We start from the raw sequence: 25992 nt of genomic DNA, 5'->3' as shown, positions 1-25992 counted from the left end.
GCCAGCTACTTGGTGAATCCTTTCTGATTATGTTTCATATGCCACCGTTGCTTAAGGAGACTGGTTATTGGTCACTGAATCAACCAGCACCCATCAGATCCATCTCTTTACCAAGTAACATATCAAATCATTAGGAGATCATTCCTAGACAGCCCCAATGCACTTCGCTGGAGTAGTACGCAAGTCACAGGACTGCAGCAGAAACAGATGGATGAGAAAGACAGAATTAAAGCCCCCACATCTCTAGGTATTTCTTCTGATTTCTGTGATCCTACCCAGGGTCACAGAAAATGGTGGTGTTGCAGCAAGAGTCTCTGAATCTGTGTGAGAGCATTTCACTTTCACAGCTAGCTGAAGTTTCAGGACACACTTTTGTTTGCTGACTTGTGAGAGTAATACAGATTACTTCAGTGGTTCTCTCTCTCAAAAAAAAAGTGTTTCTAAAAAGAAAGTGTCTCCCTTATCTCTGTTACACACCTTGCTAACTAGTATTTGGAGCATTCAGTTCCACAGAGCACTTGCTGACATAGCACACAAAGTATTTACACATAGATGACTGATTTTTTTTTCAGGACAATAATTCAGGATCTAGCTCTGGCCTGTAGAGAAATGTAATTCAACATCTTGTCCTCTTATAAATGCAAATTATGGTTAAATAAAGGCAGGAATAAATTTTTGTTTGAGATAAATGGTATGTCTTCCTTAGGAGTGAGAAACCATAAAGACACTTTTGAGGCACTTGTGAAGATTTTTTTCCATACAGCCCAGAGGCTTACCTCAGATTCATAACTACTGAAAATTACATGTCTAGGTTCTGTATGTACATAAAAGCTGATAGGTGTCCATAATTTGGTATGATACACAGTATGAAAGAGAGGCACATAATACTGAGAAAGATCAGACCCTACATTTTGGAAAAAAGAAACCTAGGGATGCCCATCCAAAATGTGTGGTGCAAGTTATGTTTATGGCGTGATATGTTTTAGGGGTGATACCGTGTTCTTTGAGGCTGTGCCAGCATACAGTTACCCATCAGGATCATTTGGGGTAGCCTTTCACCTGAGTTCAGGGAGCTGAAAACAAGCTGCAATTTCACTTGCAAGTAAAAACCATGGCAAAGTTCAAATTAGCTTGGTAAAAATCCAGGGAGATCCTGCAGCTTCTCTGGGATAGCAGCTTACCTCTGAGACTGCGTTTACAGAGAGAGGCAAAAAGAGATTCCTGGCAGGAAGAAAAAGTCTTAACTTTATGTTTGTCTTAATTGAGTCTTTCTGGGCATAGAAAATGGTTTTGTTTGTCCACAGATGTGCCTTTCTGCTGCACTCTGTATCCAGGAGAATTCAGCATGTGAAATCCCTCATGTACAATACAAAGAGTAAGAGCCACAACAGCAGCAAAAAAACAAAGTAAAAAATCTCAATATGAACAAATCCTTCCCATATGATCTTCAGGAACAGCAGTAGGGCATAATGAAGATCTTTTGCAAAAAAATGTCAATTTTTACTTTATAAAGCCGGTGATATTTGAGGAAAACTTGCAACATTTGTAACACAGTTCTGTTTCCAGGTTATTAACGGTCAGGTATTCATTGACTGATGGTTTTGGTTTGGGTGGTTTCAGTTTGGGTGGGTTTTGCTAGTTGGGGTTTTTTTTTCCTTCTTACCTTCTAAAAAAGTAGAAAATTATGATTGGGACACAATGACTCTGATCAGAATGCTGAAGCAATGGGCTTTCTACAATGGATGTCAGTAGTTTAGATACCCTGCAACAGAAACTCTCCTTCCTTGATAGATGAAAAAACAAAGGTAGCATCCTTTGGTAGCGTCTTACTCCTGATCTGGCAGTACAGTGCCTGCTTTCAGCAGCGCCATAAATCTCCACTCGTGTTCCCTTTTCCTGTGCCTTGCAGCTCATTTCCTTCTAGCATAATGTAGCCTTTTCTGTTGAGAAAGTCTGTTCTGCTTTGGCAGGCTCACAACAAGCAGAAATGGTTTGGTAGAGGTTTAGCTTTTTTGTGTTCGGAGCTTTTTGTGTGCCAAACTTTTCCTTTCAAGACCCCATTTTTTGTTGGGCTGCGGGGGGAGTTTCTATTAGCTGCCACATTTTTTGTCATCTTGATTGCAGCATGATAAAATGAGAAGGCATTTGTCAGTACCAAAGTGCCCCAAATATAAAAAATCCTAACAGTGTTGGTTTCTACTGCTGGTCCTGAAAAACCCAGAAGTATTCCGAAGAGTTCTTCAGCAGATGTTCCACAGCGAAGAGCAGGGAGCCGGCAATCCGGCATGGACTGAGCATCTCAGCATCCTAATTCCTTTTTAAATGCCTGTATCCCTCTCTGTATAGTGAGAAAGCATAGAGAATATGCAAGCCCTATTCTCCTACAGAGGAAAGCCATATGTAATGGTAAACACATTTCTTCGCATGCCAGCCTCCACAAAATCTCTTTATGCAGTATTAGTTTGTTCTCCTGATGGTGCTGGCCTCCGCAAGTCAGGGCTGAAAAGCAATATTAGAGAGAGGAGTGGTTGTCTACAAATTGTTCCCATCTTCAGGAACTTGTAAATTCTGTTTTTCTGATTTCAGGGTAATAAATGGCCCAATCTAGTGTTAGGGTGAGCCGATTAAATTCTTGCTCCTGGACATGGTTCATCATCTCTTTCAGACAATAGAGACAAATTCCACTGGATCTCAGAGAAAGAAAGGTAGAGAGGAGTATATTGGTGATGTTTAAGCCTGAGGAATTTCTGTATCATCGAGTAAGGAATAGTCCCCACAGCTGAATTGTTCCAATTCATTTAACACTTTCTTTAGAATAGTACCAAAACTTACAGAAAAATAACATCTTTCTGCATCTGAAAATTAGGTGGAAATTTTTTATCTGATCCTTACTTTTGTAATCATACTTCAAACGTGGGGCTTCAAGATCAATAGTGTAAAACATAGCATTAAAAATCAGTAAGGCTTCAGAAAGGTTACTTCTGACTCCAAGAAATAGGTCAGTGATCTGGATGAGTGGCAGTTTTTCTGCTGTTGGAAAACAATAGTTCTTTCATCAGTTATATGGAGCCGCATAATCTAGATCAGGCCAAGCATCTTAATATAATATACCACAAAAATTATGTTTGAACAATGTAAGGGCCTTATCTAGAGTCACAAAAGCCAGGAAAAATCAAGTTAAGGGAGACTCCCATTCTGTTGAATACACTGGGTCAGAGAACTAAAATCCACAATATTATATGATCTATGACAATGAATGTCACAAAGCTGCCCATCACAAAATCTCTAGTTCACCTGTGACACTGGGCAACTCATGGACGTGTTAATTATGCTACATTAACTCTGGGTCACATAATCACACAGGGATGAGCAGTCAGGCTAAAAAAAGTTGCTCTCTAAGTATAGAGGTGCATTCAGACAGTAGAGGACAGAAGGTGAGCTCTGAATACTGAAACACCTTCTCTATAACTTCAGCACTTTTGCAGAAAGGTTGTTGCACTTGAATACGTGTGCATGATGTAATAAGCTACAGGTCTGACAAGAGAAAGCATCATTAGTTAGCTAGTCTCTTGTAGTTCCTAAGTGTCTTGCATTTTGTTGCTGTTACATTGTGCAACCACCATGAGGCAAGGAGAAAAAACTATTAGCATGTGTCATATATGGTGGGTTCTTAATTGTCCCATATTGTGCTGTGAGATCACTCCTGCTTGGGCCCCACGAGGAAGGTTGATGAAATCAGAAGAGTGTTCCTTGCCTCCCTGCCAGCCCATGCCTTGGAAAGGATCAATATGTGTTTCTCCATAAAGCTGAAGATAATGACTGCCAAGGAATATGAGGACTTACAGCTTTAAGATGTGTGCTTTTATATCATAAAAATTAATCCTTTTGTACAAAACACCCAAGGGATCAGTTTTAATTAGGGAGCTGCAAGGAATGGACCAAGAAGAATGAAAATGAGGGGTTGAGTTCCTTCTCTGGATTATTTCAAAATTCTTTAGCAGCTGAGAGCTTAATAGAACAGGGTTTGCTTGCTTGTTTTTAGGGAGGTCATCTCAGACTATATTTAATTTCCATTTCCCCATGATTTTTTTTTTTTCCCCTCTGCCCAGATTTTGTCCTGTTTTGATAGCAAACTTATTTCTTTGGTAGTTGGGGTTTCAAGCCTTGTTTTATCACTAATTTAAGACAATGTGGGCAGTTCTGATGTCCATGAAAGGGAGATGAAACCATTTCAGAAATGGCATTCTAGGACTCCATAAACACAAAAGTTTCATCATTTCTGATACTCTTAAATGCAGTCTGAAAACTTGAAAAGCCATACGCTTTGGAAAACATAAATAATTAGCTCTTTTTATAAGTGTGTTGAAAATAGTAATAGCATTAGTTAATGCAAGAGAGCAGAAAGTATCCAAACTTGTTAAGCTTCCAAACACTGTACTTAGACTCAAGTAAATTAAAAAATAGCTGAATCAATATTTTAAAGAATAAGGGAAAGAAGTATTTGATTCTGGGTGGTGTCCTCACATGCCTAGCTTTCAGCTTGGAAGGGATTTCTATTTGTATGATAGAATTAAAATATTTATAATTAAAAAAAAGCTGACAAACTACTTTTTTATACTACTGCTAGCAGATCTTGTTGCAATAAAGCCATTTTTTATGGTAAACTCTGCCAGAGACCAGTAGGACACAACATCTACATGTTTGTTGGTTGTGGACACGGCCAGTTCCCTAGCAACGCGTTAAGATTTAAGCGGACTATTACAAAAGGTACCCAAATCCTGTACATATTATGAGTGCGTACAGAAGGACTAGCTCCCTTTTGCACACTCAGGCTCCCGACGGAAGATGGAAGACCCTTTTCTTAACGGGGCCCAAGTCCCTAAAATCCTACTGAAGTCAACGAGAGCCAAGGACTTCACTGCCTCATAGGATCAGGCCCTAAATGAAATCAAAGCACATCAGTCCATTATTACCCACATAACAGAGTGAATGGACCCTACTGTGTCCAGGTTGCACAGCACAGTGGAGAGCGACGGGGACAAGTGTAATCTGTTCTCGTTAATTAAAGTTATAGGGGGCCAGTCTCGCACATTCCTTTTACCACAAATCTAATAATAAAAACACTTGTCATTGACCAAACATAGTTAGGGCACAGGAGCTGCTCAGGCAGCCCGGCTGTCCTTTGCAGCGGGTAGGGATCATCATCTTGATTTCACACACAGGGAAAGCGGCACACAAAGGCCAAGAGGAGCAAATTCATTTCCAGCCACTAACTCGCAGGACCTCCCTGAAGACAGGTCTCTGAAAACGCCATCTATTGAAATCCCTACATTTCCCTTTGTGGCCTTCTGAGATAGTCCAAGGACTTCTCAGCTGAGATTTAGCTGCTCAAAAGCACCAGAACTGAAAAAAACCCCAAACCAATGACAAAACTTCTGTAAAGTGACTTTTGTAAAGAACTTAATTCAAGCAGAGGTCTATTGTCTTGTTGTTCTTCTTTCCTAGTTACCTAAAACAAGTCAAACATCTCCGATCTGTGGCAGAACTAGAACAGAAAGTGTATCGTAACCCGGGTGCTATATGTTGTGGTGGCAGGGGTGTTCAGGTCTGTCTTAATTTGTATTTTGCAGGATTAGCTAATTTAATTCTATGCTTCTGTGTACGCAAAACATTCTGTAAACAAGTTTTTCCGTCCAGGGGGAAATAGTGACATTTTTTGGACAATTTTTTATACAGCTGGTCAACTGCTTGGACAAACTTGATATATAAAAACATCAGTGAGCAACATGAAGTCTGCTAGTTCTGAAGATACTTAGTTTCAAGAGATAGTTGTGGTATTTGCTAATACAGGATTCATACGCACAAAAGAAAATGACATAGTAATATTGCTGACTCTTGAGATCGTATTACAAGAGGTCTGGCATTTTTCTTAAATTCCCAGATCATAGGTATTTAACAGCTTCAAGAAAAGCTGACATTTCTTTTGGAAATCAAGACGGTTTTAGTTCTTGTTGGTAAAATTATCTAAATATATTCTTTAAAAGTAAAGTCAAGATTAAAGTCAGCAGCAATTTCTAAATACATGAGGACAGCAACATGGCATTGTAAGTGATGCCTGTAGAAGCATATGCTAAGCTGGTAAGTATTTGTAAATCTCATTTAAACTCAGGTTGAGATAGTTATTAAAGTGCACTTAAAATTAGGTGCGAGCTTTAAATCATATATCGTCGTGCAATAGTTGTGCACACCCCAGGAAACATAAATACCCTTTTTTGTTTTTAAATTCCACCTCAGTTCATTGACCATAGTGAAACTTAAGCATATCTTTGTATTCTTTGCTACAACGGGGACAAAGCAATGTAGAGTTGTAATGATACCATGCTGATAGGGGTAAAACTAACTACACCCGAATTTGCTAACACAGATTTACAACCAGAAGAATGTAAACTTGAGAGCCTGAATGATTTCCGATCAAGGAGCTGTGAAACCTGCAAGAGCAGCAAGCTTTGCTGAAGAGCTCATGTCTTGTTTACATCTGCATCCAAAAGGGTTTGTGTAAGAAGCCAGGCAGTGGCAGCAGAGCTTATAGGAGATTCTTAATCAATCTTTCTTCCCAATAATGTAACCTGAGCTATAACACAACAGTTGGTGTATTTGGATGGCTTGTGACTGCTGTTTTCATATTGCTTTTTTTTAAATATGTATTGCCTGGAATTTCAATGCTGTGCTGTCAGCATTTAACTCCTTTACTGTTATAGCAATACTGAAGACTAAGCTTGACCTTAAAGTTTAACATGCTTAAATTCCTATGATACCCCTTCAGAGATTAAGGATCAAGTGATGTCTAGTTTAGAGATGCTCCTCTTAATGGATCCCAGGTTATAACATTGTCACAGGTTTGCAGAAGCTACATAAGCACAGTCAAAAAATTGACCCACTGGCCTGAGTCTGAGTGCATTTTTGCAGGGCTCATCTTTGTGGAGTCAGAGCAGGATGCATAAAACCTGGTAATTTGAGAGAAAACCAGTGGGAATTAAGTTTTGCCTTATTTACAGTTGAGCAAATCAGTTCAAGCTGTGTCTTTTCTTCAGACCTGCTCATTCCTGTAATGCTGCCCCACAAGTCCCCCTGTGTCCCTTTGCTGCTGTGGAGCCCTGGGGCAAACACAGCTCATGTGTGGGTTCTTGGTAGCCACAGCTGAGGGTTGAAAGGGCCCCAGCGGATGCAGAGATAAAGTTTTAATTCACAGCATTTCCTTTGCTGAATGTACATCCATTAAAGGAGGAACATTTTTCCCAGCAAAAAGCTGCAGTGATGCTGTGCGAGGTAAGCAGGGAGGTGCTGCAGCAGCTGGGGAGCAGGGTGGGGGTCAGGGAGGTGGTGCCAGCTTCCAGGCTGGTATCTTCCACTAGAGCCTGGACTCATCTAACAGAAGAGACCCTTCTGTGAACTTATATTAGCGTACTGTGTGACTTGAAATTGCATACAGCCATTATATTGCATCTTTCTAATTAGGCAAATTATGATACTTCCATGAGGACTGACAGCTTTCAGGAATGGACAGGAAGAGGCTTTCCCACTGGGCAGCAGTTGCTGATAAATTTTCCAGACTGTTTGAGTAATCTGTTTACCATGCTCAGTCACAACGAGCAAGAAGAATAGAGCTAGGAGGGAGAAAAAAAAAACAAATCACAGCTTTTTCCATGAAACAAACTATGCTTAAAAAATGATGCGAGGGTCCCTGCCATTGGCTTGCGTAGGGCTGAAGAGTGTGGGCTGCCAAAAAGCTGTATCTGTCATACTGTCCTTGTCTGACCCACGGCACTCCCCGACACAGCTGAACTCTTTGGCTGTTATTAAAGCTAAGTTGGGGAGCTTTAGAGCAGCCTTTTGTAATTGCTTTTCTTCTTGATAAATACCGAGAATCCTTGCAGGTGCAGAGGGCACCATGAGAGCCGTCCCAGAGGCGCAGCTGTCACTTGCGGGATTTCTCAGCCAAGGGACAAACATTAAATCAGCTGCATGGGCTGGCATCTGCTTCTTAAGCTGCTACAGGGGGACCTTGCTCCATTATCAGCTGCTTTCCTTAAAATCGGGATTTATCTGGTAGTAGTCAGCCACACAATGTCCTAGAGAAGACCCCCACCTCCTCCAGCATGCATGCAGGGCATTAGGAACTGCCCATTTCTACATCGGGGGATTTAATGACATTTCTGCTGTTTGCAGGTGAAACTCCAAGTCAGGAGGATATTGAGGTCCAGAGAGCACAGAAACCGGATGCTGGTCAGCTAACGGGCTATTACAGCATAAAGCTGCACTATTTATAGGGAGCAGTGTGCGGTGCTGCACTTTCTTACCAGGGCAGCCCAGGGATTTTAGGAACATTAGAGGGGTTTCATCTACATCCCTCTTACAGCCTCAACATAGGTTGAGCATTCAGTTTCTCTTTGGAAACTAGCGGAAGGGTTGAAGCCTTCTCTGACAGCGCAGGAGTGCTTGGCTTCAAGGGTCACAGCAGCTCCTTTATGTGCTGAAGTCCCACAGTCAAGGGGGTGGTTTGAGCCCCTGTTCCCTGCAGCCCCCTGCACTGCTGCCAGAGGCGATGCAGTGGGACCCACCAAAAAGGACTGCTCTGCAGCTTTCTGTTGGGGCCCCTCATCTTCACCTGGCAGCACTGCCCTGCCATAAACCCTACTCAAGGTCCCTGGTGCCAGGGGAGAAGGCAGGAAAGGAAGGGGCCATATGAAGCTCAGCAAAGGTGGCTGGTAGTAATCCCCACCTGGGCACAGAGCCCTACTACTGTATAGGCTGCGTTCAGTGCAGCAGCATGCTGGAGCTCGCTCAGTGTTTCTCCTCTGAGAATATCCCAAGGAAAATGCCATCTAGTTCCTAGGAGAAGGCTTTTCCCAATATTTCTGCCTTATCGTTGCAGCATATAGAGGAGGTCACAGGAGGCTGAGGTTTGCTCTCCATGGTAATGAAATGCAGCCCACATATCCCAACACTGGCAAGAGAAGAGGAGAACAAGTCAGAAGTTAAGGAAGCGGAGAAATCAGACCAAGTACAAGAGTCAGAACAGAGGAGCAGGAAATAAAGCAGTGGACTGTGTGCCTGAAAAGAGCAGACAGAGCCTGCAGCCGCTGAAAGGATTAGCTGAATGAAAGTTCTCAATTGAGAACAACAACAAAAATCCTATCATACAGGCTTTAACTTCTCCTTTGATATAAACACATTGCAGCAGCGTTACTCAAATAAAACTGAATAAAACCATGCACTAGCAGACATCCGTCTTTTCCTTTATTATTTCACATGTTCCTAAGAGGCTTGATCCCCGGGATCTCCTTACCATTTATCTACCTTAGTGCAGGTCTGTCCTCTGCACGCACCATCTAAATGTTTGGTGTCCAGTGCAGAAAGGCATTACGCAGGTGGGGACCAGCACTGACTGATGGGGACAACCATGTCTCCTTCCAGGTGCTAAACTGGGCCCTACAATTTTGAACACGCAGATTTGTAAATTAATCTATCAAACCCAGTGTATGCGCAAGTGTGTACTCAGGAGAGCATGATGCTTGGGAGCCAGAGAATGGGATCCGAGTTTCCAGAGCTGTTTTTGGTTAAGGGAGCATTTGCATTTGACGCTAAGTACTATAGTGATAATAGCCCACATCATATATTTTGCAGTGAGGTCTTTACAGTACAGATGTGCCCTTCCTACAAGTACACCTGCCAATGTAACCTCCTTTGAAAGCTATTCAAGCAGCAGATTATTTTGTGACAATCATGTTACCAAAACAGAGGCTTAAAAGCTTTCTTGATGAAGTTTCTCTTGGTTAGCCTTCTATAGAAGAAAAGCAACTGACAAATTATCACTGATTTTACAAAAAGAAGATAGATACCCTTTCAGAAAGGTAGACATTTTAAACCACCACATTTTCTGTTTTTAAGCTGTTGGGTACCTTGGCAGAGTTTGGGCTACTAATGGTCTGAGCATGGTCAGCCTCATACAGTAAGCAGCAGGCTTCAGCTGAAGAGCAAAATACTGCAGTCCCATAAATGCACCTTGCAGGTTTTGCAAGTACTGCTTTCCTCTAAGGCTGCTTTCCACTGCTGGTGGAAAGTGATTCCAAACTGAAATTGTTATTAAGCAGTTTATACATCTTAAGCCAGAGCCAAATGTGCAGCTTACTACTTTTAAAGAGCTATTCAGAGGGCCCCAGATACATGAAAGGTCCCGGGAAGACTGAGGTTAGCAGTTCTCACAAATTTGCTTTGATTGCTCTTCTCTAGATTGTGAATTTTTCATCTAATTGCAACACAGCTGCCTAACTCACCCCCAAAATCAGGACAATGCAGCTGTCACGTACAAGTAGCATCCACTTGCTAGTTCTGCTCATCAGTGTTCTTTGCAATTTAATCAGTCTTATGTTTTCTTAAAATATCAAAGACAAGGAAACAGGGGTTCTGCTCTCTCAAGGGAAAGATACATGCCATCATCTTGCAAACAGGTTGATTAGAGTAACGCTGGGAAAAACAGCAAACCAAAAATGTGACAGCCGCAATAATATTCTCTAAAATTCAGGTTAAGAATAGAATCATAGAATCGTTTAGGTTGGAAAAGACCTTTAAGATCATCCAGTCCAACCACTAACCCACACTACCAAGTCTACTCTAAGCCAATCAAGGGTAGACTAGACTAAAAATCAAGGGTAGACTAGACTAAACTAAATAGCATTCCATCCACGCCACAGCTACCCAAGCTATCCCAATAAAAGACGCGTTCCAGTCCTTCATGTTTCCCAACTGATGGCACGGCTCGATTTTGCCTTTTTCCTGCCGTTTGTGAGCTCGGACCAGCGGCGGGGTCCAGCCGGGGCTGTGTCCGTGCGAGGCCAGCACAGCCCAAAGAGGGCAGCTGTGGCTGGCGGCGGGGCAGGGCGCTACCCGCCCTTCCTGCCCCCCACGCCGCTGCACCCTGGTTTCCAGCCAAAAGGGAAGAGGTGGGAAAACCAACCATGTTTCTTTGGGGTTTTACATTCACTGAAGGATTTTTGTTTGTTCTTCTTCAGTGAAACAGTTGTGCAGGAAACTGAGCCTGGCTTGTTAAATAGTCTAGTTGGTAAAAGGCAATACGATAAATTGCAAGCTTCCCTGTGAGGATGCCGCGGCTCATTTGAATACATAGCTATGACATTTAAATATATAAAGATGTAAGTTATTTACAAATTTCCATAGTATCTTATGTACTAGCAAAATCTAACCCTAGGACTAAAACGGACTATTACACCCTCTGTAAGACCGCATCAGTTATTGTCAGTGAAGTTATGCCTGAAATATTTACTTTCCTTTACTCAGTTTTTGGTTCTACCCACACCTTCGTTGTTAGAAAAAGCTGGTTCTTCAGGTCCTCATGGCCTGCACCTGTATTTTAGTGCTCAAAGGCAAATATCTTCCTTATAAATCTGTGACAAGTTAAAGAAAACACCTTTGTCAGTATTTTAAGTAGCCTAATTTTTAAAGTCTTTAAAGTTGAGCGTAGCATAATCAGATTATAAATTCTTAACTCGGTAAAATCCACTTGGAATGCTGGAATTACAGTTTATAACGACTGGTCATGTTCTTACTTGCTAGGAATTTTTACATAAATATTTGAACAGAAGTCAGATTTTAAGATCATTTAATTTTGTTAAATACCAGTCCCTGTAGACATTAAATTATCACTGTTATTTTTATAGCCATTTTGCAGTTTGTCTTTTGCAAGCATATTAGCAGAGGAGCCATAATTAATTTTCCACTGGTACAGGAGTTACATTTTTTACTCGCATGTGAAGTTAAATGGCTATTATTTTCATGCCAAGCTCTATAGATTCTTTTATTCTTCATCCATTCTTCATTAAGAATTTTCTGAATGCTATTTAAAAGCAAAGACGTTCAGGGCCGTTACATGAAATATCTAAAACACTGCCACATAGCCTAAATTCATGCTTGACTAGAGGTTAAGAAAACGCACTTGGAGCGTTTGCTGGGTTTAATTCAGCAGAGTCTCTATATCCTAGTAATTTTTTGGGGCATGACTTGCTTTGTTGTTTCAGAACTTCACTTACCCTTTGTACACTTATAATCTCTTGTATTAAATGCTACATTTCTGTTAATGAGCTGGAGAGGAGCAGGGCGAAGGCCGAGCAGCACCTTGTGCCCATCCATCCCGTTAAGTGCCGTGGCGCAGCTGCGGTGCACGGCAGCCGTCACGCTCCCGGCAGTGCTGGCACGTGGGTCAGGGCAGAGCCCGAGGTCCGCCAGGGCAGAGCGCAGCAAGTTTATTTACTGGAAACAGAGCCAGCGGGACTGCCTGTGCTGCCACAAGATTCCCAGTTAGCCCCAAATTATGAGCTACGCAGGTTACTTCTTGGCTGGTTTTGTAGGTGTGTCATGCCCCGAGTTCACAAACAGGCAGTGACAATCAAAAGCAGTCACTAATGTCCTCAATTAGGAGTGCTTAACTTCTGAAAGCCAATTAGTAACTGGCAAGTAGCTGGACTGGAGGCTGCTTAGTTTAGCAGTTTTCTGCTAAATAAATATATAAATAGATATCCACGATGAGTTACATCATCAGCATTATTGACATAATCCACCTCATTTAATTTGGATTTAAACAATTTGTAAAGGACAATTCCTTTTGACTAAGCTTTTTTTGTTGTTGTTAAACAGTATGTCAAACCTTTACAATATTTCATACTCAAATAAGATATATTTATTTATTAACTCCCAGGCAGGATGCAAAGTTTCAGCACTTGTTTGTAAGAGAGGTATTTTAAGCAATAACACAGACTGTCATCCTGTTGGCCTGAACGATGTCTACTTAGATGTGGGAGTCTTGAGAGGACGGGTAGACTTTTGGTTATTCTTCTATTCACAGCTATCAGTGAAAACTGTCTCTATCTACTGTTGAGGATACAGTATACCAATTTATCAAAAGAAAGCTGTAACTGAAACCAGGCTAGTCTCAAGCATGTCATTAAAAAACAAACCAACCCACACGCATTTTCTACGGCTTCATCAAAAAATGACAAATAATGGCTTACATTCCCCACACTGGCACTGAGAAAGGATGCTGGACTTGCCCTTCGTAGCTGAGATACCCAGACACATACTCAGACCATCTGTTACAGCCGTACCAATGAAACACCCAACACACAGCTGGGGATGTAATCCTTGATGATGCTGACTCCTGTTCTTCCTAATTCCTACTCTGATTCAATAAACATGGGACGCACCTCTGCAATGATGCTGAAGGAAGCAGGACGCCTGGGTAACGCAGGCTTTCTCTCTGCCAGCGCTACCTGCCAGAGGCTGCCTTCGAAGATCGCACCTCCCCACGGCACCACCTGCAACGTGCCACCGAGTGCTGGGTGACCCGCCTTGAGCTCTGCTGTGCTATCTCCTGAGGACAATGAACAGCGCTTGAGGAAAGCAGAAGTCTGGCAGGATTTATGCTCATGAACCGTACACAGTTTTTCAGGGATGTTGCCCACTGTAATCCTTCACTGAACAACTAGTCGCAAAGTGATTTACCTGACTGTGGCCCAAAAAAAAAAAAAAGGCGCAGAATTTCTTTGTGGTTAATATTTTACTTTGTAGGGGAAAGAGCTGCCTAGACAAATTTCTAGTCCATATCACAGACTCATTCAGAATTTCAGATGTATAACATAGATCTTTAATGAAATGCAGAAGCAGTAAAAAAGGCATGAGTGATATTTTTCATTGCTAACCACACAGGAAATTGCTTATTTTTATCAGAAATATGGTCTCTAAATACAATCAGTAAGGCCATTCCTAAAGAACTGCTGAATATTTTCAAGAGGCTGCAAGATCCATTATTTTTACAGTCCGCATGGATTTTGTGCTGCAGATAAATAAAAGATGCCCTAAGGACTTTGCATGCTAAGTGAATATGCAAAGTATTACCAGGTCCCTTTATTTTCTCACAAGCACAGTGATATTTAGTGTTTTCCTTCAAAGTGCAGTTCTTGAAGTGTTTCAACGAGAATTCAGCTTTTGTTTAAAAGATGAGTTTCAACTCCCATAGTTACATTGAAAAACATCAAAACGTGACCCCAAATGCACTCTCATAGTTCAAAAGCCAGAGGTGAACTGAAACCACTGGATTTTTCAGTAAATCCCTATGCCCTAATTTTCAAGGCGGTACCACGGTTCGCGAATCGTTTAGCTCTGCACAAGGCGCTGACCTGTGAGCAAAACCGCACGCTGCATGTGCAAGCGACTGGTCTTGGAAACCCATCCAGGGCCAGGTCCCAACTTCAAAGTTACAAGAGCAAAAGATCCCAAACGTAATTAGATAAAGGACTGGAAATTTGAAAGGATGGGGGGTTTGGCATTCTGTTCAGCAAAAACTCGGTGTGCGAGCCACTTCCACTAAGTCAGTGGCTGATAGCAGACTGAACTTGCTTCACACCCAGTTCACTGCCATGTCACAATCGCTGTTTTGGGTTTGTCCAACCTCCAGCAGGCTCGGTGGCACCAGCAAGCGCACTGGGTCACAGCCCCCCAGCCGTTTGGGCTGTGAGTGCAGCTCACAGAGGACACGCTGGGCTCCATTCTTGGATAAAACGCCCCAGCAGCAGGTTACAGCGCCGCATACAAAGTGCAGCTGGGAAAAGGGTTGTTCAGTATTAAAAAAAATTGAAAAGCATTAATTCCTATATCATAGGATTTTTTTCTTCTATTATCTGCATCCTCTTGTCTCACCATAGTCAGTGGCCACAATATGCACCTCCCCATATACAGAATGGTATTTTGTCATCTGTTATGTCTAGGTGTCTGTTGCCTTTTTCTTCCCCTTTCACAATAACTCGTGAAGTGGTATTAGTCCATGAGAACCTCAGCTTTTGTTTAAAAACTGTGTTCCTAACCCTCATGAGTTTTAGAAAATTGTCAAAATCTGAACCATGAAGGCAAGTAAAATAGCCTGAAATATACCACTTCTAAGATCTTATCCAGTGTCACTTTTTTTTTTTTTTTAAAAGACAATGTTGAGAGTGATTTCCATATCCTAGAAAAATGAGGGGGGAGGACACGACAGGTGGGGAAGAGAAAATAGAAAAAAAAGGAAGAAATGGCTGTGTGTTTTCACCTCTCAAGTAACACACCCAGCAGCGCTGCACAGCTGAGTGAGAGCACCCCAGGGTCTTAGTGAACGCGTGCAACGAGCAGTGTGGGAGCAGATCACCCAAGGTCTCGCTGGCTCTGGCAGTCCTGCCAGGGTCATCTTTTCACACCAATGAGCAGCTCCTGAGCAATTTTATGGGACAATTTCTCTAAGTTAAGAACAAAAATGCTGTTCTTCAACATCCAGCAGGCGTAGCTGTGAGATCTACCTTTCTTCTCATCCCCATCACAGACCATTGTTGTTGTAAATAAGCAAAACAATAAATTCACAGAATTTGTCAAGTTCAAGGCTCTCAGATATCTCTTTTACAAACTCTCAACTGACTAGAGCAGATAGAGAATTTTGTTCCAGAGGTCAGTATTTTTGCAGGATGTCTTTTCAAGGCTCATTGGTGCTGGGTTGAGGACAGCTTCTGTCCTGCAGAAAACTGGTACTTGTTTAAGGTTAGGAATATGAGAGGGCTGAGCAAATATCTTTTTTTTTTGTTCTTTATTATTAGCAGAAACATTTTCACATGCCAAGGGAGCGGGCTTGGGCCAGCAGACAAACTCAGGCTCATCATCCCGCTCTCCCCTCTTGGCAGACTCCTGCCCCATTTCACGTGGCTCCATCTCTCTCCATCCTCCACTTTTGTGGCTGGCATAATGCATCGAGCATCTGTGGTGGGCTTGGGGCACACAGCACCACAACACGAGTATGGACCTACCGTACCCAAGCAATTGTGCTGTGTCAATGCATCAGTCCCTCCTTAGGCTTGATCTGGAGGTGGCAAGAACATCACCCACATGGGAAGCTCATAATTTAGCGTTTTTAGATGAGGTGCTGTTTACTGTATACAAATTTGTTGGGACTGGTCACGCAACTTCCAGTAACTGGCTCACACCTCCCACACAGGGTTAAGGCAGTATTATTACCAACAAGAATTGTTTTTATACATATATATATATATTTCTAGACAGCCTATTCTGTATTATAGTTATAAGATATGTCCATGGCATGAACATATATGCAACTCAAGCATTAGTTTCCTTTCGGTTCAAAGAGGTACCTTTGTAGCAAGAAACTCTAGTAGAGGCCATGAAGGAACAGAGAAAGTGGCTGTTTTACAAGAAAGAATTCATTTTTTCCACCTATTCACATCTTAGAATTAAAAATAATGCAGTGAGTATCAGGAGTCCCAGCACTAGTAAAGCTGAAACAAATTATCCCCAACACGGTGCGCACAGTAACGAGAGTCTCCCTGAACTGCACAGACGATTTCTTTCTTGCCCCAGAGTTGCTCACCAAATTCCCTCCAGTTCCTGCTGACCAAAGCTTGCTTTGAAATATCTATTTGTAGGTAAACCGTCTGCCTTACTGCTAAGTCTTCTGGCCTAAGAACTTCTGAGGAACATGAGACCTTCTGAAAACTCTGCTTCTCAGCAGGCAGTTTCTGACATCTCATTTTCTTGGAGTGTTTCAGTGTCTCCACCATACCTATTTTTAAACATGTCCTATGCCAAGCCAAGTGAAGGTACTTCCCAGGCACATTTACCACATTCATGGCAGGTTTCCATAAGAACATTTGCTTGTTGGAAGGGGCGTAGCACTTCCACTCCTGCTGATATGGCTTTTGCACATGCTGCAAGAGTAAAATAATAGGAAATCATCATGAGTTTGGAAAAGAATTTTGCCTTATCAGATATTCATTCATGAAGGATATTGGATTTTTTAAATATAATTAACTACTTAATTTAACAAAAAAAATCCTGTGAATGTTTGTATGAAAGGACCATCCAAGAAGGCTGCCTGTTCCTTCTTGTCCTGCTCCTTCAGGTAGCTGCACCCAGAAAGCATTATCCTGAGATTAAAAAAAAGTACTAGCTATTTCCAGCTCAGTACAGACTTGCACACGAGGAGGACTGCTTTGGCAGTCTTGCCATAACAGGAGGGTGTCACTCGAAGCCACGCTGTGCCATGGACGCCTCCTCCCCACCACAATTTGGGTTTGAGTAACAGCCCTGCTGCCAATGCCCCTCGCTGCCCAGTGCCCAGGCAGCTGGGGACAAGCAATGCCCTTTCCTAGCAGCAGAAACCCAACGCACAGAGAGATTCAGGGCTGTGAAAAAGCCAAGTGCAAGTGTTTAAAAAACACAACATAGACTTTCTGTCTATGCATCTTTATCACTGCCATGCCAGATGACTGCCGCCACCTTATCTCTGTGGTTCCACCTCACCAGGACTCATCTCTCTCTTGCCTGGGTCCATCACAGCATGGCCCGATCACACTGCTTCCCACAGCACTGCCAACGCTTATCTCCCCATTTCCTCCCCCGTCCAGGCCCACCAGCAGGTCTGGCCATCGCGCTGAAGCAGCTGAGCAGGTACAGAAAGCCAGGCACGCGGTCAGCTCTCACCCCCTCGCCAGCGCGTCAGCCATAGCAGCACCCGCGGGTCGCCCCGTCAGCCCCACGCAGCACGGGTCTGCAGAGACACCACGCTGGGACATGCAACGTCACCTTGAAGATTCGCTAGATTTCTTGTCCGTTAGCGGTTTGGGGGCTGCCACGGTGCATTTGGATTTTATCCTTTCTTCATGTACTGACACAATGAGAAGGTGACAGTGTGGGGGTGGAAGCTCTCACCGAGAGCTTGCTGAAGGATGGGTATTTGCATCTGCTGTTTGCTGCCAAAAATAGCAGCAAACCTTAGCAAAGGTAAAAGAGAGCACTAGGCAGGAGAAGACTGCGTGAGAGGAGCCAGGGGACTCATTTATGGGTTATTCTGGTTTTGGGCAATTCCTGTTTGTTCAGTACTGGGGTTGCCAGAACAGGAACAAGTACTGTCCCATCTCAAAGAGGCATTAAAACCTACAGATCTATTGTGGTGAAAAGCAGTATGTCCTAAATTCAGTATGCTCCCCAAAATACCACTGGCACCTTCCAAAATTGCAGTATTTTCAGGTGCATTGATCTGTGAAAAATAGATACACACAGGTATCTATCCTGGCAGGTAAAGGATCATTCTTAAGGGTCCTTTATAACTTAAGGCCTTCCTCCACATGCACGAGTATAACTGTTATAACTGCAGCACACAGCAGTGCCAGAGACTTTGTCAAGACAGTTTTTAAACTCCTAAGGCAGGTATTTCTTTTTCAGTTTAAATTCAAGATTTGTTACAGTTCCTGAAAAAGGGCACAACCAGTCTTTCAGAAAAGCTTGTTTGTTTTAAATATGTTGCAAAGCTTCAGCCAGCAGGAGAAACTGTGACCAAAAAGCCTCATAAATTTTATCAAGTATTATGTATGCTTTAGCAATACATTAACTCCTCATCTATCTTCTTGAAAGATTTCACCACTCCACTCTGGCCATGTAGGTTCCCAGTAGGGAAGACCCAGAACAAATCTATTAGCGCTATGAATAATACTGTGCAACTCATCCACATCAAAACCCATTCCTTCAGCGCAAGCTGCCATGATTAATGCTGTAGCAGTGGTTAGGGCTCCCTTTGCTAGTTCAGCTAAGGGATAGCTATATTTAATTTTACTGTTATTCTAGTATGATCTAGTTTTGATAACAGCTACATCCCTGATCTGATTTTTTTTTTTTTTTTTTAAATGCATAGAAAGTGCTTCTGGTCCCGGAGGATGTCTAACCCACCGGCAGCAGGAGGCCTCAGGTGCGAGATGCCTCAGTCTTCCCCAGAGATTCCCTCCATGGCTAAAGATCTCAACACTGCACTGCCAAGATTTTTCTAAGCTTTAGCCTCAATCTTGTCCATCACCATTTAAGCCAGTTATTTCTGGCTTAATCTTATCTGTGCATCATGGACATTAAAGAAAGCAGCCTGTGCACACAAAAATGTATTCCTTACAAATATTGTCTGTCCATTTGCAGACTGACCTTCTCTTGCTCAGCTCCTAAGCAAGCCCCAGTCCCTCACATCATATTTTACAGTCTCTGGACTGGGAGCTGCTGAGCCCAACGCAGCCACTGGCTCTGGGGGGGAAAGAGGGAAGAGCGTGGGCAAGCAGGGCTGGCTCTTCCCTTTCCCTTGCTAATCTCCCTGCTCCCACCCATTTTACACCTTCCCATTTCTCTGTATGTGAGCCATGGTGCCAAAGGGGCAGACATGCACCCTGGGCCCCAATTTGGGGTAGAGGGAAGGGATTTGTATGGCTGTCCCCTGTGTCAAAAGAAGAATTTTAAATAGGCTTCGAGTCGATCTGTAATCTGTTTCCTTGCACGTGCAGCTCCTTCCTGAATACAAACCTGCCCCTGCTTCACATTTTGCCACTTTTTAAGTGAGACCCGGCGAGATGGCCCCAGCCTTCGTGCAGCACTGCACACATCTGCAGGAGACGGTGTCAGACGTAGCGGGAGGGTCCCCCGCGTCATGGGTGCGGAGGTACCCCATGGCTCGTGCTTCAAGACCTGTCCTCTGTGACAGCAGGTTGAGCACCATCACAGAGACAGACCAGCCAGCTACAGAAGTCGCTTGCTGAGCCCTTTAACAATACACTAGCAGATCTTTTTTTCTTTTTACATGGCTTTCACCAATGATAAAATAATGTTGCTTTAAAGTCATTATCAAAATTTTGGTGCTATTCAGTGTATTTTCTAAAATGGCAGCTGTGGCTCTCAACTTTCACCTTTCCCCGTGCCCATTGAAGGACTCTTACACAGGGGAACACAGCCAGCTGCAAAGCTTACAAATTAAAATTAAAAGTTGAAAAAATTTTTTTTCAATGTCATGCCTTTTTAAACCGATTTCACGACTTGTGGGGGGTCTGCATCAGTTTCTTTAATCTGTACCGCTATTTCCTTACTGCTGTGCTTGGCCAGCCTTACTTGAAGCCGCCGCACCGCAGATTGAGCTGCCTGGGGGCACTTCATAATGTGGTTCAACTGTACATTGAAAAAACAGCTTTTACATCGACGCAGCCCTCATACGCAGCACTGCCCTTTCACAAGCTGACATGCCAGCAGACAGGAAAGGCACAGCACGTCCCACCACCCCATCCCAAGAAATGTATCTTTATTGCATTACATATTATTGTATTTAGTCAGATTCTCTGGTTTGCCATCGCAGTGCTATACTAACACTTTAATACTCAGGAAATACCTTCACCTGTGGCAAGACCCTTGCACCACAAGCAGCTCATTGCTTCAAGAGGCCTGAAACCTGCTGGGCAATCCGGCAGGGATTCAGCAGCAGCAGGGCTGCCCCCGCAGCCTTCCACCCTTCCGCTCTTGCTGGGAAGCGGGCACCTGCTTATCGGTTGGCGGAGCTATTTTCTACCTTAATTTCATTTCAAAGCGCAGATAGAGTATCTGCTTCAACACGCACGCTGCAAACACGCAGCTATGTACGAGCACAGCCAGGGCAGACCAGCTGGATGAGCCTCACTTCCAGAAGCTGCTTTAAGAAACACGAGGACAGAATTGAAGCCAAATGCCGCAAAATTTGGCATAACTAGACGTGTTTAGGGAACTTGCCATTGCAAGCTGAAAAGCATTATAAAGCAGAGGAGAGGAAGAGACCTTAGATTTGATGACACGCTGGTTCAAAGGCTGCTGAGAAGCTGGTTTAGATGACAATACCTCATTAATGGCCAGTATCCAGTATTTAAATAAAATGTCTACACAGATAAGAAATGCTGTTCAACAACATAGGCTGAAATTCAGCTCTGTCAGTGAGGATTGTGATATTAACTCATTAAAAAAAAAAAAAGCCTTCAGCAGAGTCCTACAACAGCTGGGTCTTCACATCCTTTTGGGAAAAGAGTGCTATTCAGGTATCACTCAGAAAGTCCCAAGACTGACACACACACCCCCCACACCCCCCCCCCCCCCCAAAAAAAAAATCTCCTTCCAGACCCTGGACAGCTATGAAGCACCTCTTGTAGAGCAGTTCCCACTGGTCTGAGAAGACAACCATGCCCTGGCTCCACGCAAACAAAGAGCATCTGTGATATCCAGCACTCCCCTTTACACCTAGCACTACCTTGGCTCACACACTAATTAAACAAAATTAGTAGAACAAAGTCCACATTGTCCAGTATCTCAGTCACCACAATATCCCTTTAAAATCTATGGGCAATGACTAAGCATCACAGGTATTGCAAATATAAAATGTTAATTAATTTCTTATATTTGAGACTTCGAGATGACTTTTCAAGCACAATCTTAAACCTGCGCTGGTGGCAAGAGCATCTCTTGGTCCCTACATTACAGATAATGCTACAGAGGGTTTTTTGCCTTCCCAACCCCCCTGAAGATGGGCCTTATCTTGTTCAGATTCCTCTCAGGAGGAGATGAAAGTCTTCATTACGAAGATGCTTCTAACTCCTTTCAATAAAATACTTGAGCATGGCAGGTGACAGCAGCTGTCTGAGTTTGTGCCACAAAACCACTAGCTGCCAACACGGGTGCTCACCCGAGTCAGTTGCCGTCACTGATAAATGGCAACGCTTTCCCCAGGGCATAATCAAATAAAATACAACCAAGCAAAATCTGGAAGAGAGGGTTTGGTGGGGGGGTCTTGTTTGGTTGGGTGGGGGCTGTGGGTTTGCCTTTTTTTTTTTTTTAAATAAAAAAAAGAAAATAAAAGTACATTTCTCACTTTCTTTTACCTCACTGCAACCCTTTTGTCCTTTCCAGGTAATATCATTGGTTCTGGGATCTTTATTTCACCAAAAGGAGTTTTGGAGCACACTGGCTCAGTGGGACTCGCTCTCATTATTTGGGTGCTTGGCGGCGGGGTGGCTGCCCTTGGCTCGCTATGTTATGCCGAACTGGGAGTCACTATCCCCAAATCAGGAGGGGATTATTCCTACGTGACAGAGATTTTTGGTGGGTTAGCTGGGTAAGTACCCTATCTCTATAAAGTCATTTGAAAATACATTTATACTAAGTACATTAAGTGTGGAAAAGATATCTGACTTGGAAGAGACAGGGAACATTTGTCAATAAAATGCTTTTGCAAAGTTATTCTTTCTGCTCTCATGAGAAATACCAAATCACCCCTATGCAGAGCTACAGATGCTTTCGCTTCCCTCTGACTCAATAAAGTCCCTGAAGGGAAAGAACAGTGCTGTAAATGGCACTGTGTCCAAGTGACATTCCTGCGTGCCAGCCATAAATGATCAGTACCTTGTACTGAGGAGCTTCACACATCACGGAAGCCAGGCTGGAGCTACTTACCATAAACCAACGCCTTCCCTCAACTATCAGTGCAGAAGGCAGCAAATATTGCTATGGCATTATGTTGCAAGACCTTCCTACGGTAGAATACAGAAAATTGCTGGAGAAGGAGATTTGCCCACAGAAGCATCCCAGGCGCAGGTGCCTGCTTGGAGTGCTGCCTCGTTCACTGCAACCGTACAAAATAAGCGTTGTAAATTCAAAGAGGGGGAAATGCCAACTCAGGGAATGATTTGTCTTTGAAAATACCACGAGCAGAGTAGCGTGCCTAAGGAAGGAAAGGACAAGCAAGAAGAGGTCATCATTTATATTTGACTGTACATTTTATTGTGTCTTCAACAAGAAAAATGAAACCAATAGCCTGTACTCACAGCTCACTAGAGAAGCACCAAAACTTTCTGGCCAGCTCACTCATTTGCATGTAAAGAGGCCATGCCACATATTGATGTTTTATTTGTGAAAAATAAGCACCATAAAACCGTGAACTAAAGAAAGAAGAAGGAAAAAAAGAAAGGAATTTTCCTTCTCATTTGAGATGGAAAATAAGCTTGTTACAGTTGAGCTGGCTGCTGAGCTAGAGTAAATCAGCACAGGCGTAATGCCGGCAGGCTGTCACCCCATCCCATGGGCTGTCCCCTTGCTCGTGCCTGCCTTGGCTCAGTGCTGCCCAGGCACTGGACACAGCCAGCATCTGAAAACGTGCTAGGTGGCAACGTAGTTTTCTGATGCTTGTCAAAGCCCGTGTTTCTTCGGTCGGAGGAATGCTCCTCTGAACATTGCCCTGCTTCGCATAGAAAATTACACTGGCATTGCAGCACAGACTGAGGTAACAACATTGGCTTGGTTAGCCAAAATCTCAACTCATCTTCACTGGGGTTTGTTCTCTCACGGTGGGGCAGGAGCTGCACAGCAAAGTCCCGATCCCCCAGGACGCTGCGACAGACGGTCAGCAGCTTCCCCCATCACCTACTCCCAGGAACGGGTTCTGCAAGCACGGACCATGAGAATAACAGAGCGGTCACCAAGCGTTATCCTGGGAATATCGCTGTGAGGGAGGCCAGAAACGATGAGAGTTTCACAAAAACAGAAGAATTATGCTTTCTAGGGGGGAAAAAAGAAAATAATTAGAAATCAAATACAGCTAAACCTGGCTTTAGTTGTTCCTCAGCTCACCCTCTGTGCCATGGTCATAGAGTTTGCATGGTACCAGAACACACCAGGCTATGCAATTGCTGTAACAAGCCACATGCCTGTTCATTGATCGCTACCCAGCATTTACCCAGGGACAGAGCAACCCTCTCACCACCCAAAGCAGGGAGCTCTCTACTGTGGCAGCAGCTCACTTGGTGTCCAGGCCTGCGATACACAAGCAACATGAAAAAAGCACAATCTTGTCACCTGAAGGGAAGCGCAGTGCAGTGCTCCCCTCCTTGCTTTGCAAAGAGACTTTACCTTTTCTCCCAAGAAAATAAACTGTGTCTTAAGTATGACAAAGGGTTGCCTTAGGGAAGAAGCTACCAGGTAGGTTTTGGTGGTATCGTGGTTTAACCCCAGCTGACAACTAAGCCCCACACAGCCACTCAGTCACGCCCCCCCCAATGGGATGGGGGAGAGAATTGGAAGAGTAAGAGTGAGAAAACTCGTGGGTTGAGGTGAAGACAGTTTAATAGGTAAAGCAAAAGCTATGCGTGCAAGCAAAGCAAAGCAAAGCAAGGAATTCATTCACTGCTTCCCATCGACAGGCAGGTGTTCAGCCATCTCCAGGAAAGCAGGGCTCCATCACATGTAACAGTTACTTGGGAAGACAAACTCCATCACTCCGAACATCCCCCCCTTCCTCCTTCTTCCCCCAGCTTTATATGCTGAGCATGACACCATACGGTACGGGATATCCCTTGGGTCAGTTGGGGTCAGCTGTCCCGGCTGTGTCCCCTCCCAGCTCCTTGTGCACCCCCAGCCTGCTTGCTGGTGGGGTGGGGTGAGGAGCAGAAGAGGCCTTGGGTCTGTAAGTGCTGCTCAGCAATAACTGAAACATCCCTGTGTTATCAATACTATTTCCAGCACAAACCCAAAACATAGCCCCATACCAGCTACTATGAAGAAAATGAACTCTATCCCAGCCAAAACCAGCACAGGTGTAAGAAGCGGGGGCTCAGTCATATTTTTCCAGTAAAGCTGGGCTGGGACTCCACCCCGCTGCACTTTGTTGAGCCACCACCTAAAGCCTGCAGCTTTGGGGAACTCTCACAAGTGCCTTCAGTTTTGCACCTCAGAAGCGCCTATTCCCCTGCTGGCACTTGTGCACAGGGCTCTGAGCTGAAAGGGGCCCTTCGGGAGCCTGCACCGTGCCTCCCCTGAGGAAAAAAAACATTGCTTCTCCAAAAGTTCAATTTTCTCTTCTGATTTAATCCCTCTATAGCAAAGAATATCAGATTCAGCACACAAAGCTTAGCTTTAGTGCATCTACCAAAGGATTTTCCCAATGGCAAATCTGGATGGTTTGGTCTATTCACACAAAGATGTTTATTGTAGGAGCATGTAGTGTACCCACCCAGACTATGACATTTCCTCTTCACTTCTGTTGTCCTGTCCCTGCTCCCCAAAATCCTCCCCATTTATTATGTTTTCCTGCAGAGGTATAAGGAACAAAGAAGTCCTATTTGATCGTAACAGCCATTGGAGTACTACATCCCCCAGCTTCTGTGCCTGGCAGTATTGACAGTTGGTTGCGTGTAAAAAAAAAAAAAAAAAAAAAATCTTAACACTTCTAGGTGTGCTGCAAGAAGATGAATGCAATAAAAGAGAGAGAGGCAGGACAGGGCCATCTCCTGAGCTGGCAGAAGCTCTGGCTGCAGAGCAGCAGCCCGGCTCCAAGCCTGAGTACAGCTAAAGGACAGTGCATGAAACGCTGCTGGAAGCAGCGGTGATGGCAAAACTCAGCTGCAGATTACCCTGCAGAAGGGACGCTCCCCAGCAGCTCCAGCCAGGGGAGAAGGCAGAGGCAAGGGAGGGCTCCAGTCTGGCCAGAAAGCAGACTTCCTACTTTCATCTTCATTTAGAAATCATCTTGGTTTTAAATAGCATTTCTGTACGAGCACACTAACTGCAGGGAATGTGTCACATCCCGTGCTGCTGGAGCCATCTGAGCACAGCTCATCTTACATGCATACGGGCTTGCATGTCTGTACAGGTCATAAAAAGAACATCACCCAAACCAGCAAGTAATAGGCTTCATATGTATTCTTGCAGAAGACTATGAATAAATTCAGCTTCATGAAAAACCCAGTAGTGCATTTCTGGTGAACACAACTTCTTCTGAACGCTCAGCAATAACATTGCAACTAACATAGCTGCTTCACCAGCAGTGACTGATGACGGGACATATGTCCTTACTAAAAATCAATAGTATTGAAAGCAGCAGAGAGCTCTGAGCCAAAGCTTTGATAAGTGTCACTGCAAACTCCAAGTAAAACATGCTTCAAATATACTTCTATGTTTCCTTTTTGTTGTTGTTGCTGCAAAAATCTGGATTTCCAAAGGCAATAATTCTTTCAGCAATGTAGGATAATATTAATAATATTCAAACTAGCTCCAACTTTCTTAAACCAGTTCAGCTTTTCC

General features: G+C 43.6%; 1 protein-coding gene across 1 annotated transcript in view; it reads left to right on the top strand.

Moving 5' to 3' along the window:
• Positions 1-25992, top strand: part of SLC7A10 (solute carrier family 7 member 10) — a 45908-nt gene that overhangs the window by 5732 nt on the left and 14184 nt on the right. Inside the window, exon 2 of the mRNA XM_075715818.1 lies at positions 21829-22033. Within this exon, the coding sequence (XP_075571933.1) occupies positions 21829-22033 (205 nt within the window). The remainder of the gene's footprint in view (positions 1-21828; positions 22034-25992) is intronic.

The sequence above is a fragment of the Pelecanus crispus genome, chromosome 8, assembly GCF_030463565.1.
Source record: "Pelecanus crispus isolate bPelCri1 chromosome 8, bPelCri1.pri, whole genome shotgun sequence".
Lineage (NCBI taxonomy): Eukaryota > Metazoa > Chordata > Aves > Pelecaniformes > Pelecanidae > Pelecanus > Pelecanus crispus.
The sequence above is the reverse complement of the archived record's forward strand: the minus strand, read 5'-3'. Positions and strand labels throughout refer to the sequence as shown.